We start from the raw sequence: 22,223 nt of genomic DNA on the forward strand, positions 1-22,223 counted from the left end.
ATGACCATTAACAATTTAGCATCTAACACTTTAGCATCTTCATTTGCATGTTAAAGGACCTCTAGGAGTTGTTTGCAGAGCCCAGCTTGTGTTTAAACACACACCCAGGTGTGTAAACTGCTGAGGACACATTCCATTGTTCTCCTCATTGCTAGTGTAAACATGTCATGGGGAGAACATACACAACAGTGTATTGAAAGTTGAGCAAAATACATTAAATGGAATGTATTTGTTCAGTCTTTCAGCTGCTGAACAGAGGATTTTATGTGAAGTAAAACCTATCGTTCAAATGAAAAGTGCATGATGCCCGTGTTTACATGTAACGATTACTGCACATTTTTGGCAGTTTAGACAAATTTTGAGCAATAATCATTGCGTGTAAAAGAACCTTAAGCCACATTGAGCATATGACTGTGCCGCAGTGTATTTTATACATACAACTAGCTTACCCGTCGCGCGTTGCTGCGAAGACAGACAGACATACATTCATTCGTTTTTATATGTCTAAATAACAGCCAATCACAGCGCAGCTTTCATGTTACCTCAGTGGTATAATATATAACAACCAATCACAGTGCAGCTTTCATGTTACCTTAGCAGTATAAAATATAACAACCAATCACAGCGCAGCTTTCATGTTACCTCAGTGGTATAATATATAACAACCAATCACAGCGCAGCTTTCATGTTACCTTAGCAGTATAAAATATAACAACCAATCACAGCGCAGCTTTCATGTTACCTGAGCCGTAAGAGAAATAACAACCAATCACAGCGCAACTTTTATTCTGCCTCAGCAATATAAAAAATAGCAACCAATCACAGCGCAGCTTTCATGTTACCTCTGCGGTATTATATATAGCAACCAATCACAGCGCAGCTTTCCTGTTACCTCAGTGGTATAATATATAACAACGAATCGCAGCACAGCTTTCATGCAACCTCAGTCGTATAAGAAGTAGCCACCAATCACAGCACAGCTTTCATTTTACCTCAGCATTCTCAATATCCAGCAATTGTCTTGCGAAACGTTCGGCGGATGCATCATTTTCTGGTTGAACACTCATCCCGTTGCTCGTAATGCCTTTTGCTTTCGTGCTTGAGATGGAAATCAAACGATCTTTGTCTGGGGGGCATAACTGTCGACGATGCTCACACGCGCGCCACCTATCGTAGGATAGTTGTACTATGCCTATAATCTTCCCAGGAGTGTACTCAGCAACTTCCCAAAGTCTCATGGCAATTGGATGAATGGTGTAGTAATGCATAAAGGACAGACAGACAGACATACATTCATTTATATATATCAGGAAGTGAGAGAATTAGATTCCGTACGTAAAATTTAGACGCTAATTCTTTTGCGCATAGAATTGAATAATCGAGTTGGGACCCATTAGCGTTTCCTATTTATGACATAGTCAATGCCCGTGCAAATTTCAAGTTTCTATGTGAGAAAATTAGATTCCGTACATAAAATTTGGACGCTAATTCTTTTGCGCATAGAATTGAATAATCGAGTTGGGACCCATTAGCGTTTCCTATTTATGACATAGTCAATGCCCGTGCAAATTTCAAGTTTCTATGTGAGAAAATTACATTCCGTACGTAAAATTTGGACGCTAATTCTTTTGCGCATAGAATTGAATAATCGAGTTGGGACCCATTAGCGTTTCCTATTTATGACATATTCAATGCCCGTGCCAAATTTCAAGTTTCTATGTGAGAAAATTAGATTCCGTACATAAAATTTGGACGCTAATTCTTTGGCGCATGGACTTGAATAATCGAGTTGGGACCCATTAGCGTTTCCTATTTATGACATAATCAATGCTCGTGCCAAATTTCAAGTTTCTATGACATTGGGAAGCGAGAAAATTAGATTCCGTACGTAAAATTTGGACGCTAATTGTTTGGCGCTTACAATTGAATAATCGAGTTCGGACCCATTACCTTTTCCTATTTATGACATAATCAATGCTTGTGCCAAATTTCATGCTTCTACAACATCGGGAAGTGAGAGAATTAGTGGCAATGATGGAAATCGAACGATCTACGTGGGGGGGGTCGTAACTGTCGACGACGCTCGCACGCGCGCCATTTATCATAGCATAAATGTACTATGCCTATAATCTTCCCAGGAGTGTACTCAACAACTTCCCAAAGTTTCATGGCGATCGGATGAATGGTGTAGTAGCGCATAAAGGACAAACAGACAGACACACAGACAGACATACATTCAATTTTATATATATAGACTAGCTTACCCGTTGCGCGTTGCTGCGAAGACAGACAGACAGACATACATTCGTTTTTATATATCTAGATAACAACCAATCACAGCGCAGCTTTTTTAGGTTACCTCAGTGGTATAATATATAACAACCAATCACAGCGCAGCTTTCATGTTACCTCAGCTTTATAATATATAACACCCAATCACAGGGCAGCTTATATGTTACCTCAGCAGTATAAAATATAACAACCAATCACAGTGCAGCTTTCATGTTACGTCAGCGGTATAATATATAACAACCAATCACAGCGCAGCTTTGATGTTACCTCAGCTTTATAATATATAACACCCAATCACAGCGCAGCTTATATGTTACCTCAGCAGTATAAAATATAACAACCAATCACAGCGCAGCATTCATTTTACCTCAGCGGTATAATATATAGCAACCAATCACAGCACAGCTTTTATTTTACCTCAGCATTCTCAATATTTAGGAATTGTCTTGTGATACGTTCGGCGGATGCATCATTTTGTAGTTGAACACTCATCCCGTTGGTCGTAATGCCTTTTGCTTTTGTGCTTGGGATGGAAATCAAACGATCTTTGTCTGGGGGGGCATAACTGTCGACAACGCTCGCACACGCACGCGCCACCTATCGTAGGATAGATGTACTATGCCAGTAATCTTCCCAGGAGTGTACTCAACAACTTCCCATTAACTTTTCCTATTTATGACATAATCAATGCTCGTGCCAAATTTCAAGATTCTATTACATCGGGAAGCGAGAAAATTCGATTCCGTACGTAAAATTCGGACACCAATTGTTTTGCCCTTAAAATTGAATAATCGAGTTGGGACCCATTAACTTTTCCTATGTATGACATAATCAATGCTCGTGCCAAATTTCGAGTTTCTATGACATTGGGAAGCGAGAAAATTAGTTTCCGTACGTAAAATTTGGATGCTAATTCTTTGGCGCATAGAATTGAATAATCGAGTTGGGACCCATTAGCGTTTCCTATTTGTGACATATTCAATGCTCGTGCCAAATTTCAAGTTTCTATGTGAGAAAATTACATTCCATACGTAAAATTTGGACGCTAATTCTTTTGCGCATTGAATTGAATAATCGAGTTGGGACCCATTAGCTTTTCCTATTTATGACATAATCAATGCTCCTGCCAAATTTCACGTTTCTATTACATTGGGAAGCGAGAAAATTCGATTCCGTACGTAAAATTTGGACGCTAATTCTTTGGCGCATAGAATTGAATAATCGAGTTGGGACCGATTAGCGTTTCCTATTTATGACATATTCAATGCCCGTGCCAAATTTCACGTTTCTATGACATTGGGAAGCGAGAAAATTAGATTCCGTACGTAAAATTTGGACGCTAATTCTTTGGCGCTTACAATTGAATAATGGAGTTGGGACCCATTAGCTTTTCCTATTTATGACATAATCAATGCTTGTGCCAAATTTCATGTTTCTACGACATTGGGAAGTGAGAGAATTAGTGGCAGTGATGGAAATCGAACGATCTACGTGGGGGGGGGGCGTAACTGTCGACGACGCTCGCACGCGCGCCATTTATCGTAGTATAGTTGTACTATGCCTATAATCTTCCAAGGAGTGTACTCAACAACTTCCCAAAGTTTCATGGCGATCGGATGAATGGTGTAGTAGCGCATAAAGGACAAACAGACAAACACACACACGCACGCATACAGACATACATTCAATTTTATACATATAGATAACATATGATCTCAATACACAAATTAAAGGTGTATTCCTACAATCACATTGGTGGCTCAGTGTGTTCCATATCTGAAGTCATTTACATTAAAAAATACACCCATTATTTTAAAGTGCACCAGTTCTGACTGCTCACCCCCCTAAACATCCCATCCCTACTCTGTTTACCTTTGGTCGCTCCTGGACACAGTCTCTAGTAGTTTTCTGCTCTGGTCGCACATGCTCAGTTCAGCCTGCTTTTACTCCTTCGCAAACTGCTCTATCCTTGCCTTCAGAACACAAAGTGAGCATGCACAGCGCAGGCCATGCCTCTGCTCTCTCCCCTGCATTTAGTAAGCACAGCTCTGCCCACCCTTCCCAAAACAAAAGGATTTAACCCTTTCATACACACAGGCACAGTTGCAGGGGTCTTATCAGGGTTATGAGAGATCAATTTGGCAGAGCTCCCTTCCCTTAATACTGTGTGACAGCTTAGGCTCGGCTGGCTGGCTTCCCCTCCCCGCCTCACAATGTATAAATACTGCACTTTACAAGATCAGGAAATGGACAAAGGGTTAACCTACTTAAATTAAGGGTTTAAGTGGGACAACTATCCTCTCAATAATCATTCTGCATGGGATAGGTATCATCCAAATAAAGGCTCAAAAGAGTGCATGCAAGCAGTCATTATTGCCGAGCAATAATTCACAGTCGCTTCATTACAACTGAACTAGAAAATAGTCACCAGTTGATCAAAAGTCAAAATTTTAGCCCAATCAGACCATTGCGAGGCGACACTCATCAACCGTGTAGTTTTGAAATTTTCACCTGGAAATTCATTTTTTCAGATAATTTTTTTTTTGTTATTTTATTTATAATCACTTGTAAGCACTAGTAACGGAAATTTAACAGGAGTTTTTATTAATTAGCATTGCTATTGCTAAGTTAAGCCGGCGCTACAATTGATTTAATGAACAATTATATTATGCTTGAATTATGTTATGTGATTTACACAAAAACGTTGCATGCAAGACCTTTCCTGCGTTATTCGTAACGCTGCTACTAACGACGGCATTACTTTTTACATGGTTCCCCATTATAACGCTGTGCACCTTTGGTCTGCATTACACATAGAGAACGTTATCAGGCTTTATCATTGGACTTGATGAGGTAAAGCTTTCTTCACGAAATTTTCTGTAAGCACCCATTTCCTCAGCAAAAACCCTTCAACATAGAAGGATGATCCCAGTTACAAACGTGGAATTGAAAAACTTGAGAACCAGTTATTGTGAATGACATTGCGGAAAGAGGCGTCAAACTCAATCAGGATTACAATAACATTCTCACAAACGAAGAAACTAAGAAACAATTTGTTCTACAGATCGTTGCCGGGGACCGTAGAAAATACCCAACTGCTACTATATTCTCTCTTGGGAAAAATAATGTTCAATGTTCATTCGTTGACATTAAGTTCTGATTCTATAGAAATTGTTGTAAATAAAAATGTGTTTCTCTTATAGAAGTTGTATGCGTTATTAAAAAACCTAATATTTTTTACATTTTTGGATTTACATTTTGGGAAATTGAATTCAGTATGTTTTTAACCCGTTTAGGACCAGGCACTGTAAATACATGGCGCCTGGTCCTGGCCTTAAAGCTCTGCCGACAGTAACGGCGGCACTTTAATCCTCATGGCTCTGCAATCAATCAGAGGCAGGAACGGGTTATGAGCGGTTAGTAACAGCTGATAACCCGGAGGAGAAGGCAGGAGGGATTTTTAACTGCCTTCTGGGGTTCTTTCTGCCTTCTGCTTCCCCGAGTACACAGTGCTCAATGAGCACTGTGTACTAGAAAGTGAAAGTAAAGTGCAACTTTCACTACGGGAGTCGGGGGGGTCATGTGACCACCGGGGTTCCCTGCTGCAGCAGGGCTGGAGGGTCATACTAGACCACTAGCCAGCTCTGCCAGTGACTAATGTCACTACAGGGGTTGTTTTCCCCTGTAACCGGGGCTCCTATGGATGTCCCAAATACAGTGGGAAAGTGTCAAATAAAAAAAATTAAAAAAACATGTGAATGTCCCCTAGAGGTCTTATATGACATCATGGGGGACAAAGATAGTGAAAACATAATTACATACATCAGTATAACAAAATAACAGAATAAACAACAATATATACATAAGAAAGAAAATAACCCAAAACCGACGCCAACCAAAAACGTTGCTATAAGCGCCATACATACTATATATCACAACGTCCATAACAAAATGAGTAACCCATTCGTACTTTATTTTAGTGTAAATATACTAATTTTAAAAAAAATTACTAGAAATGTTAAAAAAAACTAATTTTTTTTTAGCTTTTTAACCCCTAATAAAAACAAAAAAAAAACTGGAAAAAAGTCAGTGAAAAAGATACTTAAAAAATAGCCCTATATGTCATGGGGAAAAAAAACAGCAAAAATAATTTTGATAGCTAAAGGAAAAAAAATAGGGCAGTAAAACCAGATCATGGGTAAAATCCCTAAAAAGTGTCTGGTCCATAACGTACAAAACAGCCTGGTCCTTAAGGGGTTAAACAATTACTGGGGTTGCCTGGATGTGTCCACATAAATTTCTCTAAGAAAAAAAAGGAAAAATGGTCGAGATTGGGAAGAGTAAATACAGCTTTTGAACAGAATTAATAATTGCGTAATGTGTATACTATGTTCCAACTTCAAGGTCTTTGGGGGTCGCCCAGCAGTTGTCCGATTGAGCTGTCATTTTGCACAGTCCGTTTTTTGTTGATTGGAACAGGATTAGGAGTGGGAGCAGCAAAAGTTTAGCTTTTGGAAAATTACCTATAGCTAATGGCCATCCCAATATGTATGTATGTGTATGTATGTCCATATACTGGGGAGAATTTACCTCACCTCTATGTGCATGAGCAGGGTCTGTGTATTGTAGCTCAGCATTTACACTGTATAAATTGCACTCAACCAGAAAAATGAGATGAGCCGCAGAATGGATGGCGATGAACCCCTGAGCCCCTACTAAGTTTTACACAGAATTTGATTTTATACCTTTATGAGTATAATAAAAAGATTTGCACACTCTGGTGCTTTAAGTTATTGCACTATATTCTATTTATTTGAATATTTAGTCAATAAAAGAAAGAGTACATGTGGTCTATATATGTACTATAAGAGTACATGTGATCTATATGTGTACTGTAAGAGTACCTGTGGTCTATATGTGTACTGTAAGAGTACCTGTGGTCTATATGTGTACTGTAAGAGTACCTGTGGTCTATATATGTACTATAAGAGTACCTGTGGTCTATATATGTACTATAAGAGTACATGTGGTCTATATATGTACTATAAGAGTACATGTGATCTATATGTGTACTGTAAGAGTACCTGTGGTCTATATGTGTACTGTAAGAGTACCTGTGGTCTATATATGTACTATAAGAGTACCTGTGGTCTATATGTGTACTATAGGAGTACCTGTGGTCTATATGTGTACTGTAAGAGTACCTGTGGTCTATATGTGTACTGTAAGAGTACCTGTGGTCTATATGTGTACTGTAAGAGTACCTGTGGTCTATATGTGTACTGTAAGAGTACCTGTGGTCTATATGTGTACTGGAAGAGTACCTGTGGTCTATATGTGTACTGGAAGAGTACCTGTGGTCTATATGTGTACTGGAAGAGTAACTGTGGTCTATATGTGTACTGGAAGAGTACCTGTGGTCTATATGTGTACTGGAAGAGTACTTGTGGTCTATATGTGTACTGGAAGAGTACTTGTGGTCTATATGTGTACTATAAGAGTACATGTGATCTATATGTGTACTATAGGATTACCTGTGGTCTATATGTTTACTATAAGAGTACATATGGTCTATATGTGTACTATAAGAGTACCCGTGGTCTATATGTGTACTATAAGAGTACCTGTGGTCTATATGTGTACTGTAAGAGTACCTGTGGTCTATATGTGTACTGTAAGAGTACCTGTGGTCTATATGTGTACTATAAGAGTACATGTGATCTATATGTGTACTATAGGATTACCTGTGGTCTATATGTTTACTATAAGAGTACCTGTGGTCTATATGTGTACTATAAGAGTACATGTGGTCTATATGTGTACTATAGGAGTACCTGTGGTCTATATGTGTACTGTAAGAGTACCTGTGGTCTATATGTGTACTATAAGAGTACATGTGATCTATATGTGTACTATAGGATTACCTGTGGTCTATATGTTTACTATAAGAGTACCTGTGGTCTATATGTGTACTATAAGAGTACCTGTGGTCTATATGTGTACTATAAGAGTACCTGTGGTCCATATGTGTACTATAAGAGTACCTGTGGTCCATATGTGTACTGTAAGAGTACCTGTGGTCCATATGTGTACTGTAAGAGTACCTGTGGTCTATATGTGTACTGTAAGAGTACCTGTGGTCTATATGTGTACTGTAAGAGTACATATGGTCTATATGTGTACTATAAGAGTACCTGTGATCTATATGTGTACTATAAGAGTACCTGTGGTCTATATGTGTACTATAAGATTACCTGTGGTCTATATGTGTGCTATAAGAGTACCTGTGGTCTATATGTGTGCTATAAGAGTACCTGTGGTCTATATGTGTACTATAAGATTCCCTGTGGTCTATATGTGTACTATAAGAGTGCATGTGATCTATATGTGTACTATAAGAGTACCTGTGGTCTATATGTGTACTATAAGAGTACAGTTGGTCTATAACACTGATACATTTTACTATAATGCACTGTATCCCCATTATGGGAATCCAGCATGCAGACTGGATGTTTGATGTATAAGTAATTAATATGCTCAACGCTTTGAGTATTGTAATCAGATATATTTCTCACACATTCCAGATATCTCCCTCCTGTGAATGCGTTCAGTAACATACACAGAACAGCTTGATGCCCTTACAATTATCACACACTTTTATTTGACTGAGTAAATGTTATTCTTCGAGTTTATATACATAAGGGAATTGTTAATCCATTTAAATATATCAAAATTATCAATATTTGTATCTCCAAATACATAAACCGTATAATGATATTTATACAAACAGAGCCTACTTAGAACCATTGTTATTCTATGACCTTTCCAAAGACATTGAAGCTGCAGTACAAATACTGAATTTTAAGAGGAAAAAATAATAAAGAGGAAAGAAACAGAAAAATCATTCAGACTTTCTGAACTTTCTGCAGGCTTCAGAAACAATTGTCCTTTTCCTCCACCTTTGGCTAAGGATCAGCTGAGGTTGGAGCTCTGCTTCGTCTCCACTATAAAGAAAAACGTGGATATGCTTAAAAGTGTACCTGAGTTTTCAGATAGCATCTTATTCTGAAAACTTATATGTGTGTACACGAGGAATTATCCTCTTTCTGGCCATTATATGACATATATCCTTGCATTTTCCCCTGTGCAGAGTGCGGATCTGATTTTCCATCCTTTCACGTCTGGTGGGAGGAGCCTCTGCTGTGCACTATAGACTGTACACAGAAAACTGCAGAGATCTTGCTATCTAAATGCTTGTTACACACAGACATAACCTTTTCAAGCAGGAGTGTACATGTGTATAAACAGGAATCTTCACCATTAGCTCTACTTGCAGCTCTCCATATGTGAGTGTCTTTCCCTCCCCCTCCTCCCTCTGAATACTAGAGTCCACCTGTCAATCAAGAGCTTGGAGACAGTGGACAGCAAAGCTGGGTTTTCAACAGAAAAGTACATCGTTTTGCTAATTATCACACTAGCTGTCATATAAGTACAAGATGTTTGATAAGTTGATGACAACTTTGCTTTCTCCTTATATATGGCACTCCTCCCACCCCCCACCCCCCCGTCCCCCTTCCCATAGACTGCATGTAACAATATTAGCCAAAAGATTTTAGCTGCCTGGCAAACAAATTGTTAATGTACAGTACTTCAGAAAAGAGATACAGATGGTCTACAAAAGCTATAACAGCACAAAGTACAGATTTACTGCAGTCTCAGTTCAAGCATCGGAGGAATCCCAGTGGATAAACCCATGCCATGTCGAGTAACCATCTGTTTCACTGACACCTTAAGGACACAATCCTACAGGGGGAAAACTTGAAGAGAAGCAAACATCCATTACCTAGAGGGTCCCTTTCAAATTATACAAAACACAATTAACATTTTGTTTTCGCATTGCTAAGATCAAATATAAGGCTCTGGTTTATGTAATAACTTAAAGTGACATTTAAAAAAATGGAGGAATGAAAGGAATGATACAGAAGCATGTAAGCCCCACAGGCAACATCCCCATGAACATCATTAAACTCATGTTGACAGCTATTAAAGCTACTGAAGATTATTTGTTGGAAGAAAAACCTCAATATATGGCAGCAGTCCATGTCACTGATCTCAAATGAGACAAGTGAGGGATAGACATCGTGTACGGAGGAAAAACTAGGACCCAGAATTACATTTCTTGTTTCAAAGGGGCAGAAACTTTATTAAAGCAGCGTGCAACTTGCAAGCCATGTCCATTAACCCCTTGAGTGGCGGGTTTCCTACCACCCTGTCGTGCCCACCAGGGCAGGTTTTTTAAAATGGTCTCATCATTGAATTTCAGCTAATTTTGCAGTTGCGTCTCAAGAGCCATAACTTTTTCATTTTTTCATTGACATGGCCATATGAGGGCTTGTTTTTTGCGGGACAAGTTGTGATTTTTTTAAACAGGGGGGGGGGGGAAAAAGAAATGGGGAAAAAAGAAAAAAAGGGGCCATGTCATTAAGGGGTTAAATAATGTATTAACTTCCTTCTCTGGGTCATTACGACGCATGGATACCACATGTGTGATTGTATTTTTGATTTTTTTACAAAGTAAAGGGAGACAAGTGTTTTTATTATTTTTTTTTACAATTTTTTACCTTTTTTTTTTTTTAATTTTTTTTTGTCCCTTTAGGGGACTTCCACAGGGACCCATCAGGACCCCTGATCACATTTCAGGGGTCCGATGGTGACAGCCCTTTACATGCTGCAGTCACATAGACTGCAGCATGTAAAGGGTTAACACAGCAGAGATCGGAGGTTTTCTCTGATCTCTGCTGTAAGAGCAGGTACCTAGGTGTCCTCTGACAGCCAAGCACCAAGCTCTCCCTGCCACAGAGACCATCGGCTTGCTTCTGACAAGCCGATGGTCTCTATGGCAACCTGTAAACAAAGCAGGAGATTGCCGGCATATCGGCAATATCTTCTGCTGTTTTTTCAAAGCCCTTGCACTGCTCTCAGTGGGACTGTGCAGGCAGAGCACACTGTCACAGCCTGTGGCATTGTGCTCTGCAGCTCCCATAGTGATACATAGCCCGGAAATCTTCCGGGCTATGTCACTATGAGCAGTGGAGCTCGTCCCGGAAAATTTCCGGGCGTGCCACTCAAGGGGTTAAAGGGGTTCTGACACGAATCGGATATTTATGCTTTAGCAGTAGAGATGAGCGAGCATACTCAGTAAGGCGATATACTCGAGAGAGAGTATCGCTTTTTTTGAGTACCTGCTGGCTCGTCCCTGAAGATTCGGGGGGGCCGCGGGACAGCGAGGGGAAGCGGGGAGAAGAGTGAGAGAGATCCCTCTCTCTCCCTCCCGATCCCCTCTGCAACCCCCCCACTCACCCCCGCAGCCCCCACCCCGAATCTTCAGGAACGAGCCAGCAGGTACTCGAAAAAGGCAATGCTCTCTCGAGTATATCGCCTTACCGAGTATGCTCGCTCATCTTTATTTAGCATCCATTGTTCCCTGGTCTGCCTAATGGACACAGGGAACCCACGATCAATGGCTGCTAAAGCATAAAAATCTTACACTTACCTTTGTTACTGATGTTGCTCTGCAGCAGGGTCATCTCCCAGCAGGCTCCTCTTCATCCTCCAACGAGCCACCCCCCCTCTGGGAATCCGCGCATGCGCAGTGGAGAGGTGCCCTCTGACAGCAGTCAGGACAGGCCGCGTCTCCACTGTGCATGCGCAGAACTCCGACTTCAGCCAGGACGGACGGGTCGCCCACAGCAAGCACTGCTTGTGACGTGCTTGCTGTGGGCAGCCCATCCGTTAACCTCAGAAGTGGCTGACGGACGGAGCAGAGCAGGAAGCGGTCATTTTGACCGCCCATGCTCTGCTTCTAGAAGCCACCGAAGAAGATGCCAGACGGAGGGGACATGCCTGGCGATCGGTCCTGGTCAGGCAAGGTGAGTAAAAAAATTTGGGGGGGGGGGGCAGAACCCCTTTAACTATAGAATAAGTATCAGTAAACGTGACGAAGCTCTTGTTTAAAAAGTGGCTAATTGAAATAACTAAGAAACTGAAAACAATTTGAGTCCAGCGCTGTGTCGTCCCATTCACTTCAATGGAAAAATGCAGTAAATCCCTCCTTCTGTGTTTTGTTGTTCCTCTGTTACACTTCCTAAAATGTATGAATAAATTGACACCTGGGTGTTAACAGCTGGGAGTGTGTCCTTACACAGTTTAAGGTCATCCTATCAGTACTGACATAGGCAGACTGCATGGATCTGCAGCCCTTTGAGAAGAATAGTAATACACAGTTATCAATTTGTTCATATATATTCAGTAGACATAAAAAAGTAACAGTACAACATGTAGTTACAAGACACCCAGCATTCCTATTTTAATGAGAGATATAAGTATTACTAAAACTGATATGCCAATAGTGGTGACAGGTGTGCTTTAACCCCTTAATGACACCAAATATGTCTTTTTGTTTTATTATTTAGATTCTTATAATTATGGCAAAAGTTTTTTTTTGTTTGTTTTTTAACTTTGATAACTTTAAAAAAAATATATATTTTGTAAAACTTTAGTACTGATTTTTATTTAAGTGACAGCAGCATTTAAAAGGTTAATAGCACCGATCAGCCATGTGTATGATTGCAGCTATTGCGTCCGGGTATCAGCTGTAGTGGACAGCCGGCGCCCGCGCTGTATGAAGAAGAGAGGTCGCCCCTGCGATCTCGCTTCATACATACCCTGGTGCTGCAGGATGTAACTGTACGTCCTATAGCGGGAAGGGGTTAAACTTGGACATAAATAGTATTTTCTTGTTCCAATGCCACAATTTGGTAAATAAACATGTTAAAAAATAGGGCACATAACCTATACAGAATAGGAGGAATTGGGCTAAGCAACAGCATATGTGGAAAAGACTTGGGTATACTAACAGCTCATAGACTGAATATGAGTCAACAATGTGATGCAGCAGCCAAAAAGGCAAAAATAATTCTGGAATGTATTAAAGGGGTTCTGTTATCAGAAAAACAAAAATCAATACTTACCGTATATACTCAAGTATGAGCCAACTCTTTCAGCGCATATTTTTATGCTGAAAAAGCCCCCCTCAGGTTATACTCGAGTGAGAGACTAGGTTAAAAAAAAAAAGTAATACTTCCAGCCGGAGCCTGTGTCCCTGGCAGTGTGGTATGCTGCTATGTAATTCTACCCGCTGTCATCTCTCTGCTCGGCTTTTAATTCCCCCGCCGTCAGCAAGTGCTCTGATTGGATTGAGCGCCAGCCTATCACAGCCGGCGCTCGATCATTCACAGCCATTTAATGAAGCTGTGACTGACTGGCACTCAATCCAATCACAGTGCTTACTTGCTGATGGCGGAAGAATTTAAAGCCAAGCGGGGATGACAGCAGGGAGAATTACATAGCAGCTTGCCACACCGCCAGGGAGACCATCGCGCCAGGGACACAGAAGCCGGCTGAGAGGCGAGTATTGCTTTTGTTTTTTTTTACCTAGTCTAGCTAAGCTTATACTCAAGGCACCTAGTTTTTCCAGTTTTTTTGTGGTAAAATTAGGTACCTCGGCTTATACTCAAGTCGGCTTATATCCCAGTATATATGGTACCTATTCCTCCCCAGGCAGTCTTCTTACCACAGATCTTCTACTGGCATCTCCAGTCCCCCGGGTCATGTCAACCGGCCAGATCCTCTTGTTCCTGTTATGTAGCATACATTCTCGGCATTCTGTTTAGCAGGTCAGTGTACACTACATCACTAGTGATGTAGCGTTCATTGCCTAGCAGGGAATGCCAAATTCTATGCTGAGCTATTGCCGAGACTGCACATGTGCGCTGTCTCGCAACGAGTGTTCATATACTATTACCGTGAGACAGCGCGCATGCACAGTCTTGGCAATAGCCCGGCATAGGATTTGGCATTCCCTGCTAGGCAGTGAATGCTACATCACTAGTGATGTAGCAAACACTGACCTGCAGGAAGCAGAATGCGAAGAATGTACGTAACGTCACAGGAAAAAGAGATCAGGCCGGCCGGAGGTGAAGTGAACCACGGGACTGGAGGTGCCAGGAGAAGATAGGTGAGGAGAAGATGCGGTGAGATGACTGCCTGCGGAGGAATAGGTAAGTATTTTTTTTTCTAATGACAGAACCCCTCTAAGAGAAGCACAGAGTCTAGATCACATGAGGTAATTATCACCCTCTACTCTTCCTTAGTCAGACCTCATCTGGAATACTGTGTCCAGTTCTAGGTACCCCAATTTAAAAAAAGACATAGTCAAAGTGGAGCAAGTTCAAAGAAAAGCTATCAGAATATTGAGCGGTTTGTAAATCCTGTCCTATGAGGAACACTTAAAGGATCTGGGAATGTTTAGCTTGCAAAAAAGAAGGCTGAGAGGAGACTTAATAGCTGTCTACAAATATCTGAAGGGCTGTCACAGTGCAGAGGGATCAGTTCTATTCTCATTTGCACAAGGAAAGACTAGAAGCAATGGGATGAAACTGAAAGGGAGGAGATAGAAAGTTTTTTCTAATATCTAATTTCTGACAGTGACGGTGATGAATGGGTGGAACAGGTTGCCACAGCAGATGGTAAGTTCTCCTTCAATGGAAGTCTTCAAACAGAGGCTGGACAGATATTTGCCTGGGATGATTTAGTGATCCTGCACTGAGCAGGGGTTGGAGCCGATGACCCTGGAGGTCTCTTCCAACCCTACCATTTTATGATATTAGAGGCACTGACGGTTTATGCATTACTGCCAAGAGAATAATCAGGTCAGGCCCGGAAGTATTTACGAATACCACCAGTATGGATAAGACATCTCATCATCTATGGACCATCTAAAATGCAGCATGTTTTTTGGAGTTTTTTTTCATGCAAAACTTTTTTATAGAAAACATTATGAATCAACTATAAAAATAAGTGACTTACAAGTTTTAATCTCTCTTTTCTCTTCCTGTGTAAGGTAGTTCCCGAGGACCCTGGCTCTGCCTCTTGAGTTATACCGTTTCCCTCATCATCCACTTCATCATCATCTTCAAAACACCAGTCTGGGAGTTCAGGGGGAGGGGGTGTATCTTCAACATCTCCATAACGTTGAAAAAGCTCCTTTATATAATCAGCTTTGTAAATACCTGGTGACCTCGCTTGAGAAAAAGTAGCTACTGCAGCCTCGATACTAGTAGGAAAAACACAACAGATCTGAAATCAGAGGGGTTGTCTGATCATTTTTCATATAAAAACATATTCCCCATCACAGAAAATAAATTAGCTTATACTCCCCTCTCCCCAACATCCCCTGTGTCAACAGCTCTGGGTCTCCCCTGCGATACAATGTTTACAGGCTGCAGCAGCCTGTGACCTCCTATGTAAAGGAGGTATGTGATTGGCTGCAGCAGCCTATGACATTCCTTACACAGGCTGACTGCAGCCTTTAAACAAAGACCAGGCACAGAGGACGGAGCCTTTAACACTTCAAATGCATCCATTAAAATTAATGTAGCAAGCAACAAGATACACGCAGGAGCACGGGAGCGAGGAACACAGGGACGAGTGTCGGGCATTGTTTGCCTGACACTCGTCCAGTGTAAATGGGCCTTTACATGCTCCTGATCACATGACGGTGACGTCATGAAAAGGTCCTTTATCGCAAGTGAGTTACATGATCTGCCCTGATCACATTACAGTGACGTCATCACATGTCCTCTAAGCACACGGCTGCTGTCTGGCTAGGTATTCATCAGTAATCCATAGCAACTGCAGGGGTCTGTAGGGGATGGAATACTAACAAATGCTTACAGCAGTCGTGTGCTTACAGAACCTGTCATGATGTCACCGTCATGTGATAAGTCACCTGTGTGGGAGTATTCTGGGGTCACATGACCAGGGGGTGAGCAGAATGTGCAGGACTCTGCTGTGCTGCCTTTCATCCCTGTTGTATGAAAAATGTAAGTAGCAGAGCTGTATGTAATGTACATGTAGCAGAGCTGTGTGTGTGTGACGTGCATGTAGCAGAGCTGTTTTCTGACGCATTGTGCCACCAGGAACACGGGTACTATATAATTTCCTAATAATTACGAGTAAGAATATACGTAGCAATTGACTACATCCATGAATGCATTTCACTTCAATGGTCCTGAAACCAGAGCTACCAAATTAAAGCAATAACACATTAAAAACAAACTATACATTGTCTCATTAAAGCAGAGGTACATATACCCTGATGTTTCTGGTTCTACCATACTGGTTCTATCGATGATATTTGTAGACCAGTCTCATGAGTTACTAAACATTTCCATTATCATTCATTTATAGTCCTCCGCCCCCTCCCTCCATAGATAAAACCTATAACGGTCATCACATCTCCTAAAAGTAATGCTTCATGAGATGATTAAAAAAAATATTACTACTACTGCAAACGAAAGACCACATTGATGACATAATTCATAACATTACACATTATGGTAATATATACATGTATAAACACACACCGCACCAAATAGAAATGAGTAAGCTAACTAAATGGCAGAAACTAGCATTAAAAAAACATTGGAAAAAGCAATTATCATACAGAACACATCCAGCCAAACAGTTTTTACAAGTATTGCATAAATACATTTTTTTCCACCAGCTTAACTGCCTTAAGGAAATGCTGCTAATGTCTCATTTTGAATTGTAGCTTCAGTTTAATTGCCAGATTATATGTAATCAAATTAAAATGCCGGAGAAAAATATTGAAAGAACTCTCCAAGCTTAAAAATTCTAGAATAAAACACAGACTGAATCAATTAAGTAAAGTTACCAAGTAAACAGAAAAATTAGAAACAAACATGGCAAATGTCAGATGCAAGGAGGAATACAATGATGGCAATGTGCAACAACATGGGATGTGCCATTTCAAGTTAAAGAGACTGCCACCATGTTTTTGTAGCCCTCACTGAGAGCACCAGAAGGTAGTATCTGTTGCACTAATTACAGTGATATGTCTACTCTGCATGAATCTGTGCAGTAGTTTGGGAGAAACTGGCATTTTATTAGTAGAGACCACAGAGAGAGAACTGGTCCTGCATGAGCTGCAGCTAGCCACACCCGCCTGCCCTCCAGCCAATGATTGGCAGCTCTCTCTCTCTATGCACAGTAATAGGCAGGCAGCAGTCAATCATTGGCTGGAGGGTGGGGCTAACTGCAGCTCATAAATATCCAGGACTACGTCAAGTAGTCCTCTATGCATGTAATGCTAATTATAAAATGGGATTTTCTCTAAAACTACTGTATAGATACAAACAGCAGACATATCACTTATCGTGCCCTCAGTAAGGGCTGCAAAAAGACGGTGACAGAGTCTCTTTAATCTATTAGAAATGTGTCTAGGGGTACGGCCTAGCGAGCGAGGGGAACGAACATGCTGGGGACTGCCCCATCATCAGGCTCAGGAAATCCTCTACCATCCTGCTTTTACTGGACCTGGGGCTGCATATCCTGACCCTTCATCAGCTTCTCCTGCCTCCGGGGATCATTTAGAGACCTTTTAAGGTCTTACTGGCAACGGAGCTGAGCTGTGGCCTGCTAGGCCTGAATGACCCCAGGCTCCATTACCAGGTGCTCAGGAGAGCCCAGCTGAAGCCCTTCTGCCCAGTGGATTGCAGCAGAGGCCAGTCCAAAGGCCCCCGCAGAGAAACAGCTGCTGACTGCTCCCCACACTGTAGCCGGGTGAGTGACACTGCTGCCGGCAGGCACGCGGCCTGTGACATAAGAGCCCCTGCTCCAGGCTCTCTGCACGGCTGTATACCCTGAAATACTAAGCTGAGGACAGCCTGTTAATGCTCACCCCCTCCCGCATATATCTATATTACACTCAAGTTCGGCACTATGGAGCAATTCCAGCAACCTCATTGGTTCTGATTCACAATTCCAGCAATCTCATTGGTTGTTTGGCTTGTCTGATTCGATCTCATTGATTGTTTGGGTTCCCCGATTCAACCTCATTGGTTGTTAGTGCCGAACTTGAGTGTAATATAGATATATGCCCCCCTCCCCGGGCATCCACCATCCTGCAGCTAATTGCCCTGGGGAAGACCTAAGCACTTACCTCAACACTATTGCATTCCCGACATTGCCCCAGACTATGCTAGATGGGAATTTTGCGCTAGAAGAGGTAGTAGAGGCTATCCAATCCTTCCCAAATAGAAAATCCCCGGGCCCGGATGGACTTCCTATAGAGTGGTACAAAAGAAATACGGAATTCACTGCCCCAAAACTTTTCAAGTTAGATAATAAAATCCTTCAGGAAGGGATCTTGCTGACAGCCATGCGTGAGGCCCTAATAGTTTTAATATCCACTGAATGGCTGAGAGTGGCTCATCGAGCGCCGGCTGTGATTGACTGCTGGCGCTCGATTAGCCAATCGAAGCTCTCGCTTTGCTGGAGGCGGGGTATTTAAAGCCCTGTCACCAGCAGAAGCTCAGCTGTGTAATGGGGAGGACGCAGTTTACTGCAGCGCCGTCGGAGACCATCGGGACACCGCAGACCAGGTGAGGATTGATCAGCTATTTTGATTGATCAGCTGGTATGTGTGGGGTGGTGGCTGTTTTCTACTGATTATAACCCAGTGGTTGGGTTTGAGCACAGAACAGTAAGTCCTGAACAAAGTTTGAGAGGATTATTGCTAAGGGGCCCTACTTCACGCATAACTACCCTGCCTATACCTATTTGGGTGACCCTTAAGGTTTGGAGTATAGCCCTCCACTTGATACAGGATGAGACAGCAAAATGGTCCCCTCATACTCCCTTGTGGAGAAATCCTAATCTCCCGCTCTTGCAAGAAACGCCAGACATTGTTTTCTGGAGACATCATGCGATAACTACCCTCTCGGATGTAGTTGAGAATGGTGTTCTTAGTACCTTCGCACAACTACAGATGCGATTGGGCCTCCCTAATAACTCCCTTTTTAGATATTTTCAACTCTGTCATGCACTTGGAGCCCAATTTGGAGGCCTGAACATACCCCTCGCATTGACCCGGCTAGAGGAGCTGGCACAGATGGCCAACATTCTGAAGCTGCTCTCCTATTTTTATAGGCAATTGACAGGGGGTCTCTCCTTGCTGAGGGACGGGGCTCTTGAAAAGTGGGGCTTGGACATACCGGACCTAGACTCGGACGACCGGGATCGCCTCTTGGCCAGCTCAGGACCGCCCTTGATCAGTGCAGGAGACAGGTTGATCCAAGTCAAGTTCCTACATAGAATCTACTATACTCCCACCCTTTTGTGTACCATGGGCCTAATCCCAAATGCAGACTGCCCAAGATGCTTGATAAGTGCAGGCACGATCATGCATATGGTTTGGGAATGCCATGTTTTGCAGACCAATTGGAGAGATGTCCTCAAGTTTAGGGAGACGCACCTAGGGGTCCCGAGCATCCTGCATCCTAAAATTTGTCTCTTTGGCCTTGTGGAGGAGATTCCAGTTGACACAGTAACACGCACTTTATATAAATTGCTGTTCTTTTACGCTAAAAAAAGTTATACTGCTTAACTGGAAACATCCAAGAAAACCTACTATGGCTGCTTGGCAGCGTGAAGTGAATGGGGTCATCCCTCTATATAAGTTGACATATATGGCTCGAGGCTGCCCCGCCAAATTTGCTAAGATATGGGGCCAGTGGGTTGACTGCCCTAATACTGCATCAAGCGTATCTGACTAGCTTCTTAACCAAAGGGAAATTTGGAGGTTTTCCTTTTTCTGCTCCTCACTATGCACAGGGATATTGAATGCTTGCTGTGATGACGGTCGTGTCGTGTCTGAAACCTTTGTTTCTATGTTTTAGTTACTATCTCCCAGGTTGGGAATCTTGGTACTGCTTTGGGGAGGAAATAAATAAAAGGGTATATGTAAGTACAAGAATTCTGGTTATTGAAATGTACAAAACACTGCTGAGATCTCTTCCTATGCATGTTTGTATGGTATTGTATAAGAATGCCCAGTAAAAAAAGAAATGTGCCTAGCTACAGAAACAAACAAGTGAGTGAATGATTACCACAAAACTCAGAGTCCTAAATTGGCTTTGTCAGCCCATAACTTTAAATAAAGCCTAAGCATCAAGTATGGCATCTAAGGAGGTGAACATCTAGGTAGCGCCGATATTCGATGTTTTCCCAGGAGACAGCTATTACAGCCATTCTCGGACACCTCCTGTGCCCACGCCATAACTCTACTGTACATTTATGGCACTGGATGTGTAGATCCCCAGGAAAAGTGATTTAATAGATCGTTACCAATAGAACACTTACCAGTGGGCCATGTATAGGGATAACCAGTAATATATACTTTGTGTGTTCCTTGCTACAACCCCAACAAATAAAGTAACTTTAAAGGGTAGATCTCTATGGCCCCCAGCTTCATTACTCCTGCAAAGAAGTCATACACTTCTTCAGTGATTGTCTAGAACCACAAGGCTGTAGGAATCGTTACATGACTTTGTATGTGCATTACCAGCCCTATCTGTTCTAAGGTCTTTATTAAATATTTCTATACGGTGAGGCTTTGAATTTGTACACAGCTTGCTTGTAAGATAAGGGGGAATATAATTAAAGCACCAGCAATGATATGTACTGCATAACCTCTAAGACTCCGACAAAAGGAACAACTATGACAGCCCAGTACACCTCCGGTGGAGAAAGTGTCTGATACAGAGCTCCAACTATACAGATAATCTCAGGAAAGGTGAACTTAGGTGTTTATCACATCAACAAACCAAGAAAGTCCGGGTGGTCGGCTTGATGCCATGTGCCTCTGCCGTACAATGGATGTGGCACAGCATTATGGCTTTTGCTATTAATTAAAGCTATGATGCTATTGTGAATAGAGCCTTACCTTCTGGGCTGAAATGAAAGCTTTTTTTATATTGGAGACTCAATTAATTCATTATTTGATTAAAAAAAACAACCTGTGAATGCTTTGATTTAGATAAAGATTATTACCTCCAATCCATCTTCTGGACTAAAAAGGCACAGATTAAGAAACCAGTTCTATTAAAGCCATGAGTACAGTGGACACCTAAGGAAAGAAATAAGTAGCTGATATTAGGTGCAGTACAGCAGCACAGATAAAACTGCAGATGAGGATTTTCTCCCCCCCAAAATAAATCATTTCCTAAGTAGAACTGACAATTTTAATAAATGTACTTTCAATGTGGCAAAGTAAATGATGAGCAAATTCATTTTTTTCTCCAACGGTAAAAAGGGTTAAAGTTCCAGCAAAAATGCATTTATGGATTGAAGAGAACTTTAGAAGTAATAAATTACCTGTTATCTTTCTCATACTTATGGCTTCCATAAATATACTTCCATCATTCTTGCTTTACAGCTAAAATAGACGGACAGAGCCATCTAGTGGCTGATCTGGTGCATTACACATGTCATGTATTCCATTGTGTTTACAGGTATATTTATATAGGTAGGTCTATCATGAAAATGCTTGTTTACATCGTTTAAAATAAGTACAGGCACGATACAGCTAAGGCCGACTTCACACTGGAATTATTTCAGCTAATCCTGCTTTATTAAAAACAGAATTGTACAAAACGTAAGTGAAACGGATGAAAATGGCTATTTTCAAGTCTCCTATTGACTACAATATAAAATAGGTATCTGGTTTTGTTTCCTTTTTTTGACCTGGAGACAAAAGTGCAGCATTCTTTTGCTCTGATGTAAAAAAACAGAACAGAGATAGAAAATTGAGAAATGAATTGAAACTGAAGGTTCTCAGATTCAATTAGTTGCTATGGGCAGGAAAACGGAAACATTTTCTTTCCATTCTGCTGCTCCCACAACGGAACAGATAGACAGAAAGCAAAAACACTAGTGTGAAATGGCCCTAAGAGTCTTAGGCCACTGTCACACATAGTTGTTAAAGCGTCGTGCTTCAAACGCAGTGT

The 22,223-nt window shown here is 41.5% G+C and overlaps 1 protein-coding gene across 2 annotated transcripts in view; it reads right to left on the reverse strand.

Annotated features, from left to right (window-relative positions):
* RNGTT (RNA guanylyltransferase and 5'-phosphatase) overlaps positions 1-22,223 on the reverse strand; it is a 347,964-nt gene that overhangs the window by 289,531 nt on the left and 36,210 nt on the right. For both annotated transcript variants that reach the window (XM_066605238.1, XM_066605244.1), the window contains 2 exons: positions 21,268-21,343; positions 15,220-15,466 (listed from right to left, as the gene is read on the reverse strand). In XM_066605238.1, coding sequence (XP_066461335.1) covers positions 15,220-15,466; positions 21,268-21,343 — 323 coding nt within the window. The remainder of the gene's footprint in view (positions 1-15,219; positions 15,467-21,267; positions 21,344-22,223) is intronic.

This window comes from Eleutherodactylus coqui, chromosome 1 (assembly GCF_035609145.1).
Source record: "Eleutherodactylus coqui strain aEleCoq1 chromosome 1, aEleCoq1.hap1, whole genome shotgun sequence".
Lineage (NCBI taxonomy): Eukaryota > Metazoa > Chordata > Amphibia > Anura > Eleutherodactylidae > Eleutherodactylus > Eleutherodactylus coqui.